The 18310-nt window shown below is 42.3% G+C and overlaps 2 protein-coding genes across 2 annotated transcripts; both read left to right on the forward strand.

Moving 5' to 3' along the window:
- The first annotated feature begins 8908 nt into the window (after positions 1-8908).
- On the forward strand, positions 8909-12472 carry LOC109194330 (elongation factor Ts, mitochondrial). Its single transcript, XM_025907026.1, has 4 exons — positions 8909-9091; positions 9284-9319; positions 9954-10035; positions 11721-12472. Exons 1-4 carry the CDS (start codon positions 8909-8911, stop codon positions 12110-12112), a joined length of 693 nt encoding a protein of 230 aa, XP_025762811.1. The 3' UTR covers positions 12113-12472.
- Positions 12473-13897: 1425 nt separating this feature from the next.
- myl6 (myosin, light chain 6, alkali, smooth muscle and non-muscle) lies at positions 13898-18166 on the forward strand. Its single transcript, XM_003441474.5, has 6 exons — positions 13898-14054; positions 14329-14356; positions 15277-15420; positions 16088-16261; positions 16424-16501; positions 17833-18166. The coding sequence occupies exons 1-6, from the start codon at positions 14052-14054 to the stop codon at positions 17859-17861; spliced, it is 456 nt and encodes a 151-aa protein (XP_003441522.1). The 5' UTR covers positions 13898-14051; the 3' UTR covers positions 17862-18166.
- The last annotated feature ends 144 nt before the right edge of the window (positions 18167-18310 follow it).

Raw genomic sequence — 18310 nt, forward strand, 5'->3', positions numbered from 1 at the left:
TTTGTATCTGAAGAAAAGCAAGAAAACTGCTTGGTTAGGTTAAAAATGGCCATGGCTTGAGCCAACATCTCTTTGAAACATTTGTCCTGCATGTTGAAAAATGACGTGTAAAGAAGTGTCAACATTGATGAGTTGGAGCTCACTATCTCAAGTCCACTGTCACTACAGACTGTACACATTACAACCTTGTGAGTTTTGCTGTTATTTGAAGCTTGGTACTGCAACACAAAACAGGCTGGTTCCCCAACCTAATCAGCCAGTGAGTCTATGTGGTGGTGGACTGTAGTTTTCCTCAGCTGTATAAGAGAGTGGCTGAGGAGTTCAGGGAGCAGTGCCAGGTGGAGCTGGTCTAGTACAGCTGCTGTATTGATTATTAAAGTTTTCTTCCCTTATGGAGTGTGGTGCTGGGACCAGTCCATATATACCGCATCACGACACGCCAGCTGTGAGACCTTGTTTGAAAGCAGTCTTTTGTGTTTTGTTTAAGTTGTGTGCTATCAGGAATGCCAGGCATACCACGAAGGAGCACACGGTCTTTATGTTGTTTAAGTGTGTGTGCGGTTAAAAGAAAATAATGAATTACAAATTCACTCGAACAATCCGAAAGCAGCACTCACATTACCCAGACCCATAAGTCATGTCACTTCATCACAATTGCACCTTTTATGCAAAACACACCAGTGTGCTTTTTTGAGGTGTTATCTTAATTAATTATGTATTTATATGAATAAAGTCATATTTGAATCCCTTTTTTAATATTTATTGATCTATTTAACGATAAAGGTCTCCAGTTTTTTCTCTTCAATGGAAACTACATTTGGTTATCACACGGAGCTTTAACACATAAAAAATATCAAAGCTCATAACATATATGTTATAAGTTGTTTTTTTATATATGGAATTTGCCTTGAAAAATAATGTAATTTCCATCAAAGTCATTTGAAGTACATTTATGCATTATGATGGGACCTCCTCTGATTTTTCCACCTGAATGACCAGATGCTGTTTTCACAGGGTTTATGTGAGATAACCCAGAATAGCTTACACATTTCAGTATCTCTCATCATGTGGAGATCACATGCTCAAATGCACTCGCTGGCTGAGAGTGCAATCATGATTTAAAGCCTGGAAAAATTCAGTTCTGAAAGAATCGATGCCTTGAAACGAAGTTCACTTACAAAGAAAACTAAATCTGCAACAAACACTGGTTTGGATTTTTCTTGGGATGCCTGATGACATGTAAATGTTTGATTTTCCTACCCCTAAAGTACACATGAGGGTTCATGCCAAATAAAAATAGAACTTACATTTTTTGAATATTTTTTCAACCAGATTAACCTGATTTTTTAAAATTTAAACTCTGGAAAGTGCTACAAAATTGCTGTTTAGCCTTTGGCTTTTAACCTTTGAGAAACACATAAAATGTTGTAGTGTTATAGTTGTAGCCTGTGCTATAGTGCTATAGCCTGCAGCGTTATATTTGATCGACAAATTTTCAACACGATTTTGAATATTTATATTGAAAATGTTTTAAAATGATGAAACGAGGGACAAAAAAATTAGACAGTTTTGAGTTCCTTTAATACAATAATATTTTATAGTGGAAAAATAGTTTTAATGAAGGGAGCATATTTTGATTTGTCACGCTAAAGGTCACCGAGTACACATGCATACTCAAAATCAATAAGTTGCCCCAACTTAGCCATCTTAAGTGCTTTACTCAATTTTTTGAGGCAACGAGTTTGCATAGTTTTTTTATAATCTAATTAGTTCTGGGAACTAATTAGATTATACAGTGACTACTGAGCAGTTGTTGGCTGTCTAGTGTGTAGTGTGAACAACAGCATTATACCTGGCAGGATGCCAAATTATGACCCTACTACCCAAATTTTACAGCAGGAAGACACGTCAGACCAGGCAACATTTTCCAGTCTTCTACTGCATAATTTGCTGATCCCTTGGGAATTGTAGACTCGGTTGTCTGTTTTTGTCTTTAATATGCAAGCTGCAATATGCATTACATTTACATTGATGTAATGAAGAAAATAATGCAGTCTTAAGCTTGATATTCCAAGCTAAACTAAATTATTGTTGATGTTTATCTGCGCTTGCAAAGATATTTCCAAACTTATGGATTAATTAATTGCATCCTCTTTATTAAGAGCAAGAATTGTGTTGAAAATCAATTGATGGTTTTTATATATAATTTTCTTTCAGCTTTAAAATGTTCATGTAAAAGAATGTGACTCTTAGGTTAAGCTAATTTTCAGAGCCATACTATTTGAGATAACAGTTTGTTAATACATTTGAGGCTTTTACTTTGCACTGAGGTAACAGAAGCTTTTATGGATGTCTGAGTTGACAGACGATTCACATCAGCAGTCACTGCATTGTTGCTCTTGCCCTTCATGCATTCATTAGATTGCAGTTTGTGGTGTGTTTTCAGGTGGTTTAATACGTTAACTATGTTCACTGTGTCCAAACAAACTCGATCGTGATCTGCTTCTAAAGACAAACTGTTTACCATCTGCTGTGCCAGACATTTGAATTTTGCTTCGATGGTCGTAATCTGTTGTTTATCACTGCAGTCAAGCACATTTGGGAAATTTCAAGTTGTGCAGTGCAGTAAGCAGCTGTGACTGGCGAGGACGTCATCAGGTGGTGACATAGGGAGCGCTTAATGTTTGCTTTGTGTTCTGTTGACAGACCCTGCATTTTCAGTATCGATCAATCCATAGTTTTCACGTGACATGACAGCTACTGGGACACGCCCGCCCATCCTTTCACTGTGCAGCCACTCTTTTAATCTCTTCCAGTTTAACTTGTCCTAAATGGAAGATACTGCATTTAGGCTGTGCTATCAGATGCATTAATCAATGTTTAGAGTAGCCAGAACAGCAGAGAGTATGGCACCAACACAAAAGCACATCTCTCCTAAACCCACTTTACATGTTAAAATCCCACCAATCCCTGCTTCTCCACAGCGAGCCCGCCTGTCAGTGGCGGCTCGTTTAAACTATAGGAATGATTTAGCTGACATTGTAAAAATACTCGGTTAACTTAACTGATATGACACGACATTAATGTGACAAACTAAAACTTCCAGAAATTTTCTGGCCCTACACTTTAAATGTCAAAGTCAACAAACCGTAACATGTAGCACTTAATGTTGTTTTAACCATGAACAATTTTATTGATTTTTTTTACCTCCCACAGTGCTGCATTATTTACCCAAGAGCAAGAATATACATAGCTGTTTGCACTTTGAAAACTTTTATCCTGGCAGCAGTGTAAGGTGAGCAATTCTTTACAAAATACCACTAGATGTCTCCAAACTGGAGCTCTGGAAGACACATCGCCACTTTCAGGAGTTTTAAATAAAGAATATGGATCACAATTCCCCAAAATTTGTAATTTCTCTTTATATCTTTTGTTTTTCCTATGATGTTGTACCTGCCAGTGTAGTGAGTCAGTCACATGACTGAAAACTATAAACAGAACCAGCTCTCTATTGTATGTATTAATACAAAATAAAGTGGAATATTTTGATAAATATGTTAACAGACTAAAACCTTCATCTTTAAAGTTTTATCGTTTTCACAGTCAGAGCTGAGGTCACATTCATGCAAACTGTAAGTGTTTACAAGTCAGTTACATCAAGCTTGTCTCAAAAAAGGATTTATCCCTCTCAAAATAAAACAAACTGAGGCGTAACAGCAGCATACATATAATAAACAACAAAGCAGTATATGAGTTATTAATCTTTAACATTCACTAACAATGTTGTTGTTAAACAGAAGCATCAACTGAGCCTTTATTTCAGTATAGGTGTGGTAAGTTTAGGTGATGCTGAATGGAAACCACAGACATCATGGTTGATAACGGACTATTAGCTCTCTAGTCAGTTAGTTTCTAATTGATTTAGTTAATATTGTCTGTCTTTACATTTTCATTACTATATGAAAATTGAACATTTAGGCCTATGTTAAATTCTGTGGGACTCTTCTGCCCTTTTTGCACATTTCAGAAACAATAAAAATATTGAACCTGCTGGTTTATTTTAACTCTTTTCACACTACTAATATATATTTCATATCAGAATCAGAATCAGAATCGTGTTTATTGGCCAAGTATATGTGCAGACAAATACAAGGAATTTGGTTCCGGTAGATGGTGGCTCTCAAGCACAGCAATGTAAAACACACACACACACACGTGTCTATATATACATTACACATGCATACACATACATACACAAAGCTGTGTAAACCAACTATAAATAACTAATCTAAACTTATATACATAAAATACAGAAATGAAATGAGGTGGAATGAATACTACAGAATGTACATAAGGTGCAGTTGCAGTCTGGGAGTGGGAGCAGTGTGACAGGTCAACTGTTTAGGAGGGAGATGGCGAGGGGAAAGAAACTGTTCCTGTGTCGGGTGGTCCTGGTCTGCAGGCTTCTGTACCGTCTGCCAGAGGGCAGCAGGTCAAAAAGTCTGTGTCCAGGGTGTGAGGGGTCTGTGATGATTTTCCCTGCCCGTTTCCTGGTTCTTGAGAGGTACAGATCCTGGATGGAGGGCAGGGGGGCACCGATGATCCTTTCTGCTGCCCGTACAGTCCGCTGCAGTCTGCTCCTGTCCTGTTTAGTGGCTGCACCATACCAGACTGTGATGGAGGAGCACAGGACAGACTCAATGACCGCAGTGTAGAACTGGATCAGCAGCTCCTGTGGAAGACTGTACTTCCCCAGTTGTCTCAGGAAGTACATCTTCTGCTGGGTCTTTTTGAGGATGGAGTTGATGTTTGTCTCCCACTTCAGGTCCTGGGAGATGGTGGTACTGTGATCTTCACAGTTGACACAGGGCTGTCTGACATGATGAGGGGGGGGCAGAGTTGAGGGATGTCTCCTGAAGTCCACTGTCATCTCTACAGTTTTAAGAGTGTTCAGCTCCAGATTGTGCTGACTGCACCAGAGTACCAGCCGCTCAACTTCCTGCCGGTATGCAGACTCATCACCATCCTGAATGAGGCCAATGACGGTGGTGTCATCTGCAAACTTTAGGAGTTTAACAGCCGAGTTCTTGGAGGTGCAGTCATTAGTGTAGAGGGAGAACAGTAGTGGTGAGAGGACACATCCTTGAGGGGCACCAATACTGAGGGACCGAGTTTCAGAGGTGATCTCCCCCAGCCTCACTTGTTGCTTTCTGTCTGTCAGGAAGCTGGTGATCCACTGACAGGTAGCTGGAGACACGCTGAGCTGGGAGAGTTTGGAAGAGAGAAGTTCAGGCACGATGGTGTTAAAAGCCGAACTAAAGTCCACAAACAGGATCCTGGCATAAGTTCCCGGGTGGTCGAGGTGTTGCAGGATGTAATGCAGCCCCATATTCACTGCATCATCCACCGACCTGTTTGCCCGGTAGGCAAACTGCAGAGGGTCCAGATGGTGGCCTGTAATGTCCTTCAGATGGGCTAACACCAGTCGTTCGAAGGATTTCATGACCACAGACGTCAAGGCGACAGGTCTGTAGTCATTCAGTCCTGTGATGGTGGGTTTCTTGGGAACAGGGATGATGGTGGAGCGTTTGAAGCAGGATGGAACTTCACACAGCTCCAGGGATCTGTTGAAGATGCGAGTGAAGATGGGAGCCAGCTGTTCAGCACAGGTCTTGAGGCAGGAGGGTGAGACACCGTCTGGTCCGGGGGCTTTCCTGGGCTTCTGTTTCTGAAATAGTCGGCTCACATCCTCAGTGTGTATTCTGAGTTTCAGGGAGGAGGAAAGGGGGTGGGAGGTGTGATGGAGGTCGTTGAGTCTGGATTGGAGAGGGTGATGGTGGTCGTTGAGTCTGAAATGGGGAGGGTGGTGGTGGTCGTTGGGTCTGGATTGGGGAGGGTGGGGGTGGTCGTTGAGACTGGATTGGAGAGGGTGAGGGTGAAGGGGGGAGAGGTGGAAGGTGTGTTGGGGGTCAGTGTCTGAAGCAGTGTCTCTGGGGAGGGGAGGGTGAGGCGTGGGAGTCTGTCCGTCTCAAACCTTCAGTAGAAAGTGTTTAACTCGTTGGCCAAGTCTTTGTTTGCTTCAACAGTGGGTGGGGGGCGTCTGTAGCTGGTGATTTCCTGCAGGCCCCTCCACACTGATGCAGGGTCGTTGGCTGAGAGCCGTTCTTCCAGCTTCTGGGAGTAGATCCTTTTAGCTTCTTTGATCTCCTTGGTCAGTGTGTTCCTGGCCTGCTTGTACAGGGCCCTGTCACCACTTCTGTAGGCGTCCTCCTTGGCCTTACGAAGATGTTGGAGTTTAGGAGTGAACCATGGTTTATTGTTGTTGTATGTGCAAAAGGTCTTTGTTGGCACACACACGTCTTCGCAAAAACTGTTGTATGATGTCACAGTGTCCGTGAGCTCATCCAGGTCATCATAGTCAAAGGAGTTTGCAAAGAAAAGCGTCTGGACTTCTTTAAGTTGCTTGAAGACATTTCACCTCTCATCCGAGAAGCTTCTTCAGTTCTAAGGTCAAATGGCCGAGAGTCCCAGATTTAAACCCAGTGGGAGTATCCCCCCAAGGAGGGACAAAGGACCCCCTGGTGATCCTCTAATCACATGCGCCAAGGTGTGAAAGCGGGTGTGGGACCTAATCAGCCAAGGTTTCGGGTGAGCTCATTGTGAAACCTGGCCCCACCTTGTCATGTGAATTCCTGAGGTCAGATGGCCCAGGATGTGAGTGGGCGTTAAGTCGTAAGTTATCAGATGCAGCTTCAAAAACAGTCCAATCAGTGCAGTCAAAACAGTCCTGCAGTTAGCATATACATGCTAATATGTATAATGCATAAATAATTAAGCATGAAAAAAAAGTTAATAGTAGGACTAGCTGGGGACGGGGGCCCAAAGATCAAATTCTGCCCAAGGCTCCTCAAAACCTTGGGCTGGCTCTGACAATACAGAGCAGCTGTCCTCTGGTACGCTAGGTGGCGCAGAAGTGCAATAAGCAATTCACTTGAACATTTTTGACCCTGGACGGCTTCCTTCCACAGCGTGGACGTCAATGACATTCTGAGCTTTCATAAGATTGCTCACTTCTGTAGGATGTGAAGATGTCCTTAACCTTTTTATTCAGAACATTAACAAGAGATGTCGCAAATTGGGTATTGGTGGCAGGGCATTCAATTGGATCCAAGACTTTTTATCTGGTAGGAAGATCCAAGTGCGAATTGGGTCTACAGTTTCTAGTCAGTGCACGGTTGAGAATGGGACACCACAGGGCAGTGCGATTAGTCCCCTGCTTTTTGTTATAATGATCGATGATGTTTTTTCTGATGTTCCTGAGGGTATTGGGAGGTCTTTGTTTGCTGATGATGGTGTGTTATGGAAAAAAGGAAGAAATATTGAGCACCTAGTGGGCAAGGTTCAGGAGACTGTAAATATGGTGGTTGAGTGGGGATTTGACTGGGGATTCAGGTTTTCGGTGGAAAAAACAAAAATGATGTTCTTTACCAAAAGAACAGTGAGTGAGACTTTGACATTGAAACTGTATGACGAGGAAATTGGGAAAGTGAGCTCTTTTAAGTACTTAGGTGTTGTGTTTGATTCAAGACTGACATGGAGGGAGCATATTGACCGGATTGAAACCAAATGTAAAAAAGTTGTTAATGTTATGAGGTGTGTAGCTGGGAGGGGTTGGGGAGCAAGCTCTTCTGCTTTGAAAAGGCTTTACCAGGCATTGATTAGCTCTGTCTTCGATTACAGGTGTGTGGCATATGGTTCAGCAGCTCATTCTGTGTTGAGACGTTTGGATGTTTTGCAATCAGAAGCCCTTAGAGTGTGCTGTGGAGCTTTTAAAACGTCTCCAGTCAGTGCCCTACAGGTGGAGATGGGAGAAATGCCCCTGGATCTTAGGAGGAAGCAAGTATCAGTGAATTACTGGGTTCATCTTGGTGGTCATGGTGACGCACATCCTACAAAGGAGGTCCTTTTGTAGTGCTGGGAGTATGGAAGAAGTCAGAAGGATCATTTTGGAAAGGTGGGGAATCAGTGGGCTAAGGAGTGTCATGTGTATGAACTTAAAATATGTCCTGCAGTTGTGTTCCCTGTGGTTCCTCCATGGTTATTGGAGACCCCTCCTGTGGACTGGTACTTGCTGGATCTGAAGAGGAAATTGAAAGGAAAAGTCAATCTTGTTTCAGCATTTCATTTTCACAGCTCGAATGAATACCCTGGGTATATTCATGTGTTCACGGATGGTGCTAAAAGTCCAGATACCGGAATTACAGGGTTTGGAATAGTAGTTCCATCCAAAAATATTGAAATAAACAGACGCACTTCGGATGGACTGGCAGTGTACACGGTTGAAATGGTAGCAATTTTGGTAGCATTGAAATGGATAGAGTGTTCAAAACTCAGGCAGGTAGTAGTATGTTCTGACTCAGCAGCTGTTCTTTCAAGTCTACAATCGTTTTGTTCGAAGACAAGGCAGGGTATGCTGTTTACTATTCTGGAGACTATAAGCAGAATAAGGTGTTGTGGTGGCAATATTCACTTTCTTTGGGTGCCAGCTCATGTAGGAATCAGTGGAAATGAAAAGGTGGATAGGTTGGCAAAAGGAGCATTGACTAAACATAGGACTGAGATGGAAATTAAAAGCAGTGGATCTGAAGCAAAAGGTATTGTTTGGAGGCAGGTTGTTCAGGAGTGGCAGGAGCGGTGGGATTCAGGGAGTAAGGGCAGGCACTTGTATCATTTTAAGAAGGAGGTGGCAGGGTGTAGGTTGTATGGGGGTAATATCGTAATATCGGTAATATAACGCTACGTCCAGATGAACAGATTCAACTTTTGGAGATATGGGGGTAATAGGAGAGCAGAGGTGGTCATTACCAGGCTTAGGCTGGGACATTGTGCATTAAATAAAACACTACAGATGATAGGAGAACATGAGACGGGGCTTTGTGGAGTGTGCCAGGAGGAGGAGGAGACGGTAGAGCATGTAATACTGCGGTGCAAGGGTTATGATGTGGAGAGGAAAGTTCTGCAGAATAGATTGAGGGAGCGGGGAATCGGGGAATTTAATCTGAAGAGTGTGTTGGAGGGTAGTAGGGCACAGGTGAGGGAATTGGTGGGGTTTTTGAAGGCTATAGGTGTTTATGAAAGAGTGTAAGGTTTTTTTTTTTGTTTGTTTGTTTGTTTGTTTGATTTGGATACAGATTGTAAGCTCACTGTCTGACCCATACTCCGGAACAGTAGGAGGCGGTAATGCTCCTTTACGTTGGTTGCCAACCGCCGTTAAACACAAAAAAGAAGAAGAAGAAGAAGAAGGAGAGATGTCGCAAAGGTAAGCGGTAAGCGCAGGATTGACGTTTAACTTTAAACTCGTCTTGGTTGTCTCGCTGATCATGTGTCCAACCCAAGGTGGAATGAAACAAACCGATCACAGAAATGAAGCCAGTGCATGGTCCAACCTTAAATCTTCACTCTAATCAAAATATGAGCTAAAGTGCTGCATTTCCCTTAAGAACAATTGTATTAAAAAAAATAATAATAAAATAACCTCACACGCCTCTGGCTATAAATTTTTGATGCTACCCAGTCATATGCAAAGTATTAGGCTAATGGGTGGCCCACCTGCCACTGGGACACCAACTTTAATACAAGAGCAGTAAATTTAAGTCAGAGTAATGCATAATATTGCAAAGTAACCACATCCCATTACCAGTTTACATTCCCTTTTTGTGTAAATAAATACATTTTATATAAATGGGTGACTGTACATACTTGTGAGTAATTTCAAACTGAATTTGTGTCATTACTGTGGCCCACCTGCAGAACTTTCATAGCCCACCAGGGGGCCCCAGCCCACACTTTAGGAATCACTGCTGTAGTCACTTAGACACTCCTGAAGAAACACTAAACTACACATTAGCCTTGTTTAGCAGTCCTTACACTAACAAACTGGCTTTTCTTTCCAGAGTGTCCTATCAAGCGATGACTTAAGCAAACTCAGCGTGGGTGAAGGAACCTCACTAGCTGATCAGGTGGCTCTCACTATAGGTCAGTACTTTGCACATGGGTCATATAACATTGCAATTTGTTAAAATTATGGTTTTCTGTTATTCAGACGTTTCAGTTTTATGCTCGAGCTTAACAGAAATATAAGATGGAGAGAAATGTGGTACACACATTTAGACTGCTCAAAAAATAAAGGAATATGTTAAAAACACATCAGATCTCAATGGGGTGGGGGGATCATGCTGGATATCTATGTATCTATATATCTATAAGGATGCCAAATTCTTTGATGAAAAGGAAAATTATCAGCCTACAGAGGCCTGAATTCAAAGATGCCCTTAAAATCAAAGTGAAAACATTATGTGGCAGGGTAGTCTGTCTTACCAAATTTTATTGCAGCAACTCAAAATGGTACTCACTAGTCCTGGGGGATCTCCTCCCAGATCTGGACCACAGTGTCACTGAGCTCCTGGACAGTCTGAGGTGTTGACTTGTGGGGTCAGATGGACCGAAACATAATGTCCCAGAGGTGTTCTGTTAGATTTAGATCAGGCAAGTGTGGGGGACGGTCAGCTCTATCAAATCCTTCATCTTCCAGGAACTGTCTGCTAACTCTCGCAACATGATATCGGCCATTTTCATGCACTAGGATGAACCCAGGATCCACTGCACCAGTGTAGGGACTGACAATGGGTCCAAGGATTTCAAGGATAGCTAATGGGAGTCAGGGTGGCATTGCCTAGCCTTCATATACCACCACTGACCCACCACCAAACCAATCATGCTGAACATTGTTGTAGGCAGCATAACCTTCTACACGGCTTCAACAGATCCTTTTGCATCTGTCACACATGCTCAGGGGGAACCTGTTCTAATCTGTGAAAAGTACACAGTGCCAGTGGTGGACCTGCCAATTCTGGTATTCTATGGCAAATGCCAACTGGGTTCCACGGTACATAGAGCCAGCTAGGGGACATTAGGCCCTCAGGCCACCCTCATGAAGTCTCTCTGATTGTCTGCTCAGACACATTACCATTCACACCAGTGGCCCGTTGTAGCTTTGGCAGTGCTCAAGTTCCTCCTTGCACAAAGGAGCATAGAGACAGGTCCTGCTGATGGGTTAAAGGACCTTCTACGGCTCTAGCCAGCTCTCTGGCAGACACAGCGATCCTTCTGACAATGACACATACGAATGTTACATCATAGAGGAGCTGGACTACCTGTGTAACCTCTATAGGGGTCCAGATATTGCCTCATATTACCATGTTAATTTAATTAACACCAAGCAGCTGAAACTGATTAACAACCCCCTCTGCTACTTCACTGACCAGACCAATATTATACTCTGATTAAAAAGTGTTCCTTTAACTTTTCTTGAGCAGTGTATGAAATATTACAACTCGATACATTCAGACTTTGGCTGTTAAATTGATGCAGTAGGCTGGATGTTATTAGGCAGTTAAAGTTTTGCAGAAAAGTTGCTAGGTTGTTCATTCAAGTGTGAAGCTGACATGTTTAGGTGCTGTCAGATTGTCAGGAAGGAGTGCTTATCTGAAAGTTGAATAAATACAGCTGTTTTGGTTTGAAACAAAAAATGTAAATAAATAGAAATATAAGCGGAACAAATTTTGAAATTGTCAAGTTTTTGAATTGTTGCTCAATAACATGAAAATGAACAGTCTGTTGCAGCAGGCTTCGGTTTTATATTGGTGCCTCTTGCTCCTCAGGTCACCTTGGTGAGAACATGTCTTTGAAGCGGGCAGTGACGGTGGGCATCCCTGCTGAGTGGAAAATTGGTTCATATGTACACGGCGGCATCAGCACCCAGACCGAGGTAGCCATGGGCCGTTATGGAGCCCTGGTCATATTTCAGGGTGGAAAGGAAGGAGAGCAGGAAATGCTAGGTCGTAAACTGGGACAGCATATAGTCGGAGAGTCCCCTTTGTCTCTGGGTAACATGGATGACCTGCCCTGTGGCGAAAGTGAGACATGCCTGCTGCCTCAGACCTTCCTGGCAGACCCCAGCAGGACTGTGGCACAGTTCCTCAGAGGTCAGCAGGCTCGAGTGCTAGACTTTGTCCGATTTCAATGCGGCGAGACGACTGAAGACGCAGAATGAAGAGAGGGGAAATTGTTCATCCAGCTGAATTTGACATGTCTTTATTTTGTGTGTGAATATAATTCAGGTTTTTGTGTACTCTAAGACTGAGGCATCACAGTCACACAGCATCATGAATTTGAAAGAGTATGTGCGCCCACAAACACTGGTACCTGATGAAATGACCAATCCAACAATAAAATCTTTTTCCTGAAAAACCTGTCTTAGTATTTAATTTTATACACTATTCTGTGTTCTGTATTTTGACACATAAATATAAATTTTTTAATGAAAAGGTTTAGTGGTTTAGTAATTATTTTCAAAAATTATCAAAAATTATCTCTATATATGACGAACCTCTTGCTTTGTAACCTAACTGAACTTACATCCATCTATCTTCTTCTGCTTATCCGGGGCCGGGTCGTGGGGGCAGCAGCCTAAGAAGAGAAGCCCACCACCTCCAGCTTGTCCGGGGGAACATCATGGCGTTCCCAGACCAGCCAAGAGATATTATCTCCAGCGTGTTCTGGGTCTGCCCCAGGGCCTCCTCCCGATGGGACATGCCTAGAACACCTCACCCAGGAGGCATCTTTGTCAGATGCTCGAACCACCTCAAATGGCCTCTTTCAATGTGCAGGAGCAGTGGCTCTACTCTGAGACCCTCCCGGATGGCTGAACTTGTCGCCCTATCTCTAAGGGAGAAGCCAGCCACCCTTCAGCGAAAACTCATTTTCACTGCTTGTATCTGTGATCTCATTCCTGACAAATTGCCCAACTTGTTATGGATCCTCGTTGCAAAGAACAACATTTTTAGCAAAACCACTTTAAACCTTATCACTAAATTTAGGTTAATTTATATAGTACCAAATCACAACAACAGTCATCTCAAGGTGCTTTATACTACAAGTTAAAGCCAGTACAGTATTGTGGAGAAAACCCTAACAAACACCCCCCCTTATGAGCAAGCACTCACTTTTGACAGGAATAAACACCTCAAGCAGAACCAGGCTGAGGGGACAGCCAACTGCAACTGTTTGGTGATTAAGAGAAGAGAGAGTATCAGATGATGGGGCCAAACACAGACTGAAGAAGATAAGAAACCAAATGTAATGATATGCTTCAGTGAAGAAGTGCTCTGTGCACACAGTACAAATAATGCCTAATCAAAAACAAGCCTAGATCATCCTATAGATCATGTCAAAGTCATTTTACATTGTGGTCCACATGCAGCCCACATTGATCTTAAGTGGGCTGCACCAGTGAAACTACTAAGATGAATTTGCAAAACTGGGGGGAAAAGTTCTGGCAGTTCAAAATATAAAGTTTTCATTAAGTTACAGAAACGTTTACAGAGGTTCCTGTTAATAGAAAAAGCTGTACATGCGTTAAGTGCTGTTGCGCTTAATAGACCTGAGGAATTTCACCCATTTGATAACCTATTGTCAGGGTAAGCAGATTCAATGTGGGCACAAAGCCGTCAAGCTGCTGATTACTGGCTCTTCACTGAGCCCGGGATTAAAAAGCAGGCTGTGTTAGGTTAAGTCTAAAGAACAGCGTCATCTGTCACAGCTTTATACCATTAATGTGTAGCTATAGCAGGACTCAACGATGGGAATGCGCCGTTAAAAATATTCGATATTACAGCATTCGTGCAGTAGCTTTGCTTTACATTTGTGTGTTAATGTGTCGCATCTTATTTTTTCATAAAACCGGAAGGGGGTGTGTAGCATGTGTGCAGGTTATGGCTCTGCAGCACCGTGCTGCACCACAAACGAGCTGCAACCCTGCAACTATGCGAGAAATGCAGCTGTGAAATGGAGGCATGTGATTGGCTGTTGCTGCCAAAGCAACGGTGACATCACCGGGGATGTACCACGCAGGAGCCGTTTGAGTCCTCGGAGCTCAGAGGAGGTCCAGCAGCTTGAGCCATCTGTCATCTAAACCCTCTAAAAAAACAAACATGGTAAGTCAAAGATTCCCGCAGAAAAAATTATGGAAATATCGGCATTTTGCTGTATTTATGGAAAATGATTTTACCATCTCCTAATCCAGCCCAGGTAACGCTAAATGCGAATTTGCTAGCCTGCTTCACTCACTCGAGCCTTTAGCTCCGAGCCGTTTCTTGCCTGTAATTGATGCCATTGCGGGATTAACTCATTTGTAAATCTCACTGAAGTCTCTGTCGTTTTGTTTCATCTACCTGTTTCTCCCCTCTCTCCGAACTGTGCCTCAACCAGTCCGACCTAACGGAGGACCAGATCATGGGTGAGTCTCATTATGAAAAGGGGTTTATTATCCATAACATTCATCGGATTGATGTAACCAGTACATATTTAGAAAAAAAGAAAAGAAGAAAGCTCTGACTTCTGGCCCTGTATCTGTGTAGGATCGCTGCAGGTAAATGAGAACTGCAATGTAAAACTGAGCTAAATTTAACTCACCTCACTGAATGGCATTCACTGTGTGGGAAACCTGAAGGCTCCTCACGACTTAAACTGGACAAGCGTTTAACTCCGAGTTCATCACCAGTGCTAACCTGCAAAACAGGACTTGGGTGAAACATGTTGATTTGTTTGCATGCTTGAGCTTTTTAAATGTGTGATATGCTAGCAGACATAATAACGACTCACATTTTTGTGGTGCGGGTGTAGGTGTGTCAACCGGCACTGAAACACAGTTTACATTGTTTGCTATGGTACGTTTGCTTTGTAGTGGTGTTTTTGTTTTTTTAACAGAACAGAAATGCATTTCATGCTTTTGTAATTTTGTGTTATACACTCACCCACTGACAGTAAGGAGAGGACTTGGTTTATGTGAAGCGTGTCAGTTTTTGATTCCAGTGGAAAAAACTACATTGTGTATTTTATAGTAATGAAGTGCTGTGTATCATCTTTAGTGTAAAAGCACCATTGATTACGAACAAGTGTTTACAGACGTGAGAATTTTATTGGCCCACTTGCTAACCTCTTGCTTTTTTGAAATGAAACTGCATGCACAGAAGCTGCTAGTGTTTACTGTCAAAACAACGTATGGAAAATCATGTTTTCCTTCCCACATACAGGGTATCAGTAAAGCTTTGGTGCATACGCCATTACCTGTGTCATGAAGGCCTGCCTGTAATTTTTGGGAACCTAACATGCTCTGCAGCTGAACTGGAGTTCTGCATTTGCTTTCCTTATCACTAGAGTTTAAAGAGGCCTTCCTTTTGTTTGACCGGACGGGCGAGGGGAAGATCACCTACAGCCAGTGTGGCGATGTTATCCGAGCTCTGGGACAGAACCCGGTCAATGCTGAAGTACTCAAAGTCCTGGGAAACCCCAAGCTGGAAGGCTAGTATCTGATTCACTACTCACAACAAAAGCAGATGACTATAACTGCGGTGGTCAGGTGTACAATTACAAGGTCTCGTTATAACGTCCGCAAAGTAGTACAGGAGAGTCACTGCTCAGTGGCTTGCTTTGTCAGTGTAACTTGTAAGAGTCACACCTGAACTAAAACACATGTCTTTACCTGCAGACTAAATTTACTGCTGTGTGCAAACTGTTCTGGACAATCTAAGACTTGGTAAACGGGCTCCAATGTCCCTCACATCACTAGAGAAACTCTAAATCTTGAGAAAATGTCTTACATGCAATCAAAACGAGTTTTGATCATAATAACAATGTGCACAAAACATTATTTATCTGATGCTACTGTTGGCTGTTCCACTGCCCAAAGGGGGTCACCACAGCAGGTCCAAAGAAAGTGGCAGCAGGAAAAACATACATTTACCAGCTCTGCATGCAGATGAACAGGTTATTTGTGTCAGCCTTAAATATCATCACCCACATCCATGTGACTGAACTCTGAATCATCACCATGAATGGACAAGAAACAAAAGCCTGACAGAAAAACATCACAAAATTCTACAAAATTCAACCCCAAAACTCATGTTATCTCAAACCTATTCACGACACCTTCACCATTGAAGGCTCACTGTTGTTTGTCCCCCTGCAGAGATGAACACCAAGATGCTGGATTTTGAGCAGTTCCTCCCCATGTATCAGGCCATTGCTAAGAACAAGGACCAGTGCTCCTTTGACGACATTGTTGAAGGTCTGCGCGTCTTTGACAAGGAGGGAAATGGCACAGTGATGGGAGCTGAGCTGCGTCATGTCCTCACCACATTAGGTAAGACCTGCAGAATACATGAAGTATTAGTCACGATCTATAAATCACAGTTGGCCTGCGTTCAAGTAGTTATCTCTTTAAAGGCTGTGATTTCTGCTTCTTTAAAATGTCTATTTCTTCATTCTGTGCTTCAGTGCTTATATTTTCTTCTTTATCTTCCAGGTGAAAAGATGACAGAAGAAGAGGTGGAGACTCTTTTAGCGGGACATGAAGACGCCAATGGCTGCATTAACTACGAAGGTAGATCATTGTGCATAAAAACTTTCTTAACAACAAATAAGAACCAGATTATATCAGGAAAAATAACACTACTGCCATTGATTTTTACCCCTGAGCTGTAAAAGGCTGATGGGGTATTGTCATTACCCCGCTGGGCAGGCAGGCGGCATGGACCAGTGGCGGATCTAGAAAAGTTTATATAGGGGGGCAAAGGAGGAGCAAGAGGTCTAGGCAGGGTGGCACATACCTCTTCAGTGAAGTATGTGAAAATCCCCTATGCATAAATGGAGTCAACAAAATGTCCACAAAAACACTATTATGGGGGGACAGCTTTTAAGGACATAAAAGTTGTCCCCCTTGCGTGGACATCCAAGTTTGTGAATGCGATAACTTACTAATGAGGCGACATAGAATTTTGAAATTGTACCATAGGTGCATCAATTAAAAATCTTAGATGAAATCAAATCTCAAAGTCAAGTCAAGTCCGTAGCTTTTGTAAATTTCATAGGAGATCGCTTTACAGAGTGTTTGGTTTAGATGTGCTGTGGTGCCCAGCTACACATATTTACCTGCTTTATTGTCACATAATCTTAGTGGGACTTCGTGCAGCCTTGTGTCGGGGGTAAAAACTGTGTGATATTCATTCCATCGAAGTTGGACATTTGAGTTCTTAGTTGCAGCTGTGCTGGGTATTGCCTAGAATAGATTTCAGGCTGCATTGGATGTATGTAGGGCCTCCGTACACAGTGTTTTTTACACACTGCAACACTGAAATGCCAGCAAGCAGAATTGGGAGGAGGGGATGCACAAGTGAGAAGCTAGCAGTAAATGGCTAATAGTGTTATATGAATCATAAAACACATTGCATATTCTGCATATTGTTAATGTCTCCCCAGGCACAGTTCTGTCTTGTTTTGTGCGCTTTTGCAGTGTTTTTCTGTTTGCTGGTGTTTTCTTAAGTTGCAGTGTTTGACCTCTCACAGCCACCGTAGTTCTGCGACTGCCTCATGCTCACTGACTCAGTGTTCCTGTCTCATAGCTTTTGTCCATTATACTATATCTGGTTGAACAGAGGGTAGTGAATTAACCTTTTATTAAAAAATGAATTTTGATGTTAGTCTGTAGATATTGAGCACAGATGGTGTTCTCTGATTCTCTGACCTTTAACCTTTCTCTCCTGCATAAATGTGGCCTGCATGTAGCATCCATGCATACCTAACGATTTTTTATTTATTTTTATTATTTATTTATTTATTTTTATTTAAGAGATATGGCTGGTTAGGAATTAGCTTATACCCGACCTTGTGTCTGTACTCTGAAATGCTGATTTTTCTCCATCACTCTCCACACAGAGCTCGTCCGGATGGTGCTGAGCGGTTGAGAACTTCCGAGGACCACTTCCAGATTATTTTCTCTGTTGTCTTGCCGTTCTATCCATGTCATCCCTTCCCCAATAATTCTGTTTTGTTTCTGTGACATTTTTGTGCCTTTTCTGTCAAATGTGAAGAGACACTTTCACCTCAATTTCCAACATTCACCTGCAGGCACAATCAGTAGTATTATCCCCCCGGATTGTTTAACTTTTGTCATCTTTATCTGTCTTGTTGTCAGCAGTTTTCTTGTGAATGGAAATAATAATGGGATTTCTGAAAGTTTGAAATAAAAATGCTGTTTTACAAAGTGTCATCAGGCCTTTGAGTCTGGTTAAATACCTTTTAACAGGTTTATATTATATTTATTAAGTCGCATTACAAGCATGATGAAAAATATTTCAAAATCATTTAAATATTAAGTGGATATCAGATGATTTCTGTGTCTTGTCCTGAGCTA

Source organism: Oreochromis niloticus, linkage group LG5 (genome assembly GCF_001858045.2).
Source record: "Oreochromis niloticus isolate F11D_XX linkage group LG5, O_niloticus_UMD_NMBU, whole genome shotgun sequence".
NCBI classification, from domain to species: domain Eukaryota; kingdom Metazoa; phylum Chordata; class Actinopteri; order Cichliformes; family Cichlidae; genus Oreochromis; species Oreochromis niloticus.

Coding starts and splice junctions, on each gene's coding strand:
- LOC109194330 (XM_025907026.1), top strand. CDS start 8,909: ATGATAGGAGAACATGAGACGGGGCTTTGTGGAGTGTGCCAGGAGGAG. Junction 9,092..9,283: donor TGGAGGGTAGTAGGGCACAG/GTGAGGGAATTG, acceptor TAAACACAAAAA/AGAAGAAGAAGAAGAAGAAG. Junction 10,036..11,720: donor TCAGGTGGCTCTCACTATAG/GTCAGTACTTTG, acceptor CTTGCTCCTCAG/GTCACCTTGGTGAGAACATG.
- myl6 (XM_003441474.5), top strand. Junction 14,357..15,276: donor AACGGAGGACCAGATCATGG/GTGAGTCTCATT, acceptor CCTTATCACTAG/AGTTTAAAGAGGCCTTCCTT. Junction 15,421..16,087: donor GGGAAACCCCAAGCTGGAAG/GCTAGTATCTGA, acceptor GTCCCCCTGCAG/AGATGAACACCAAGATGCTG.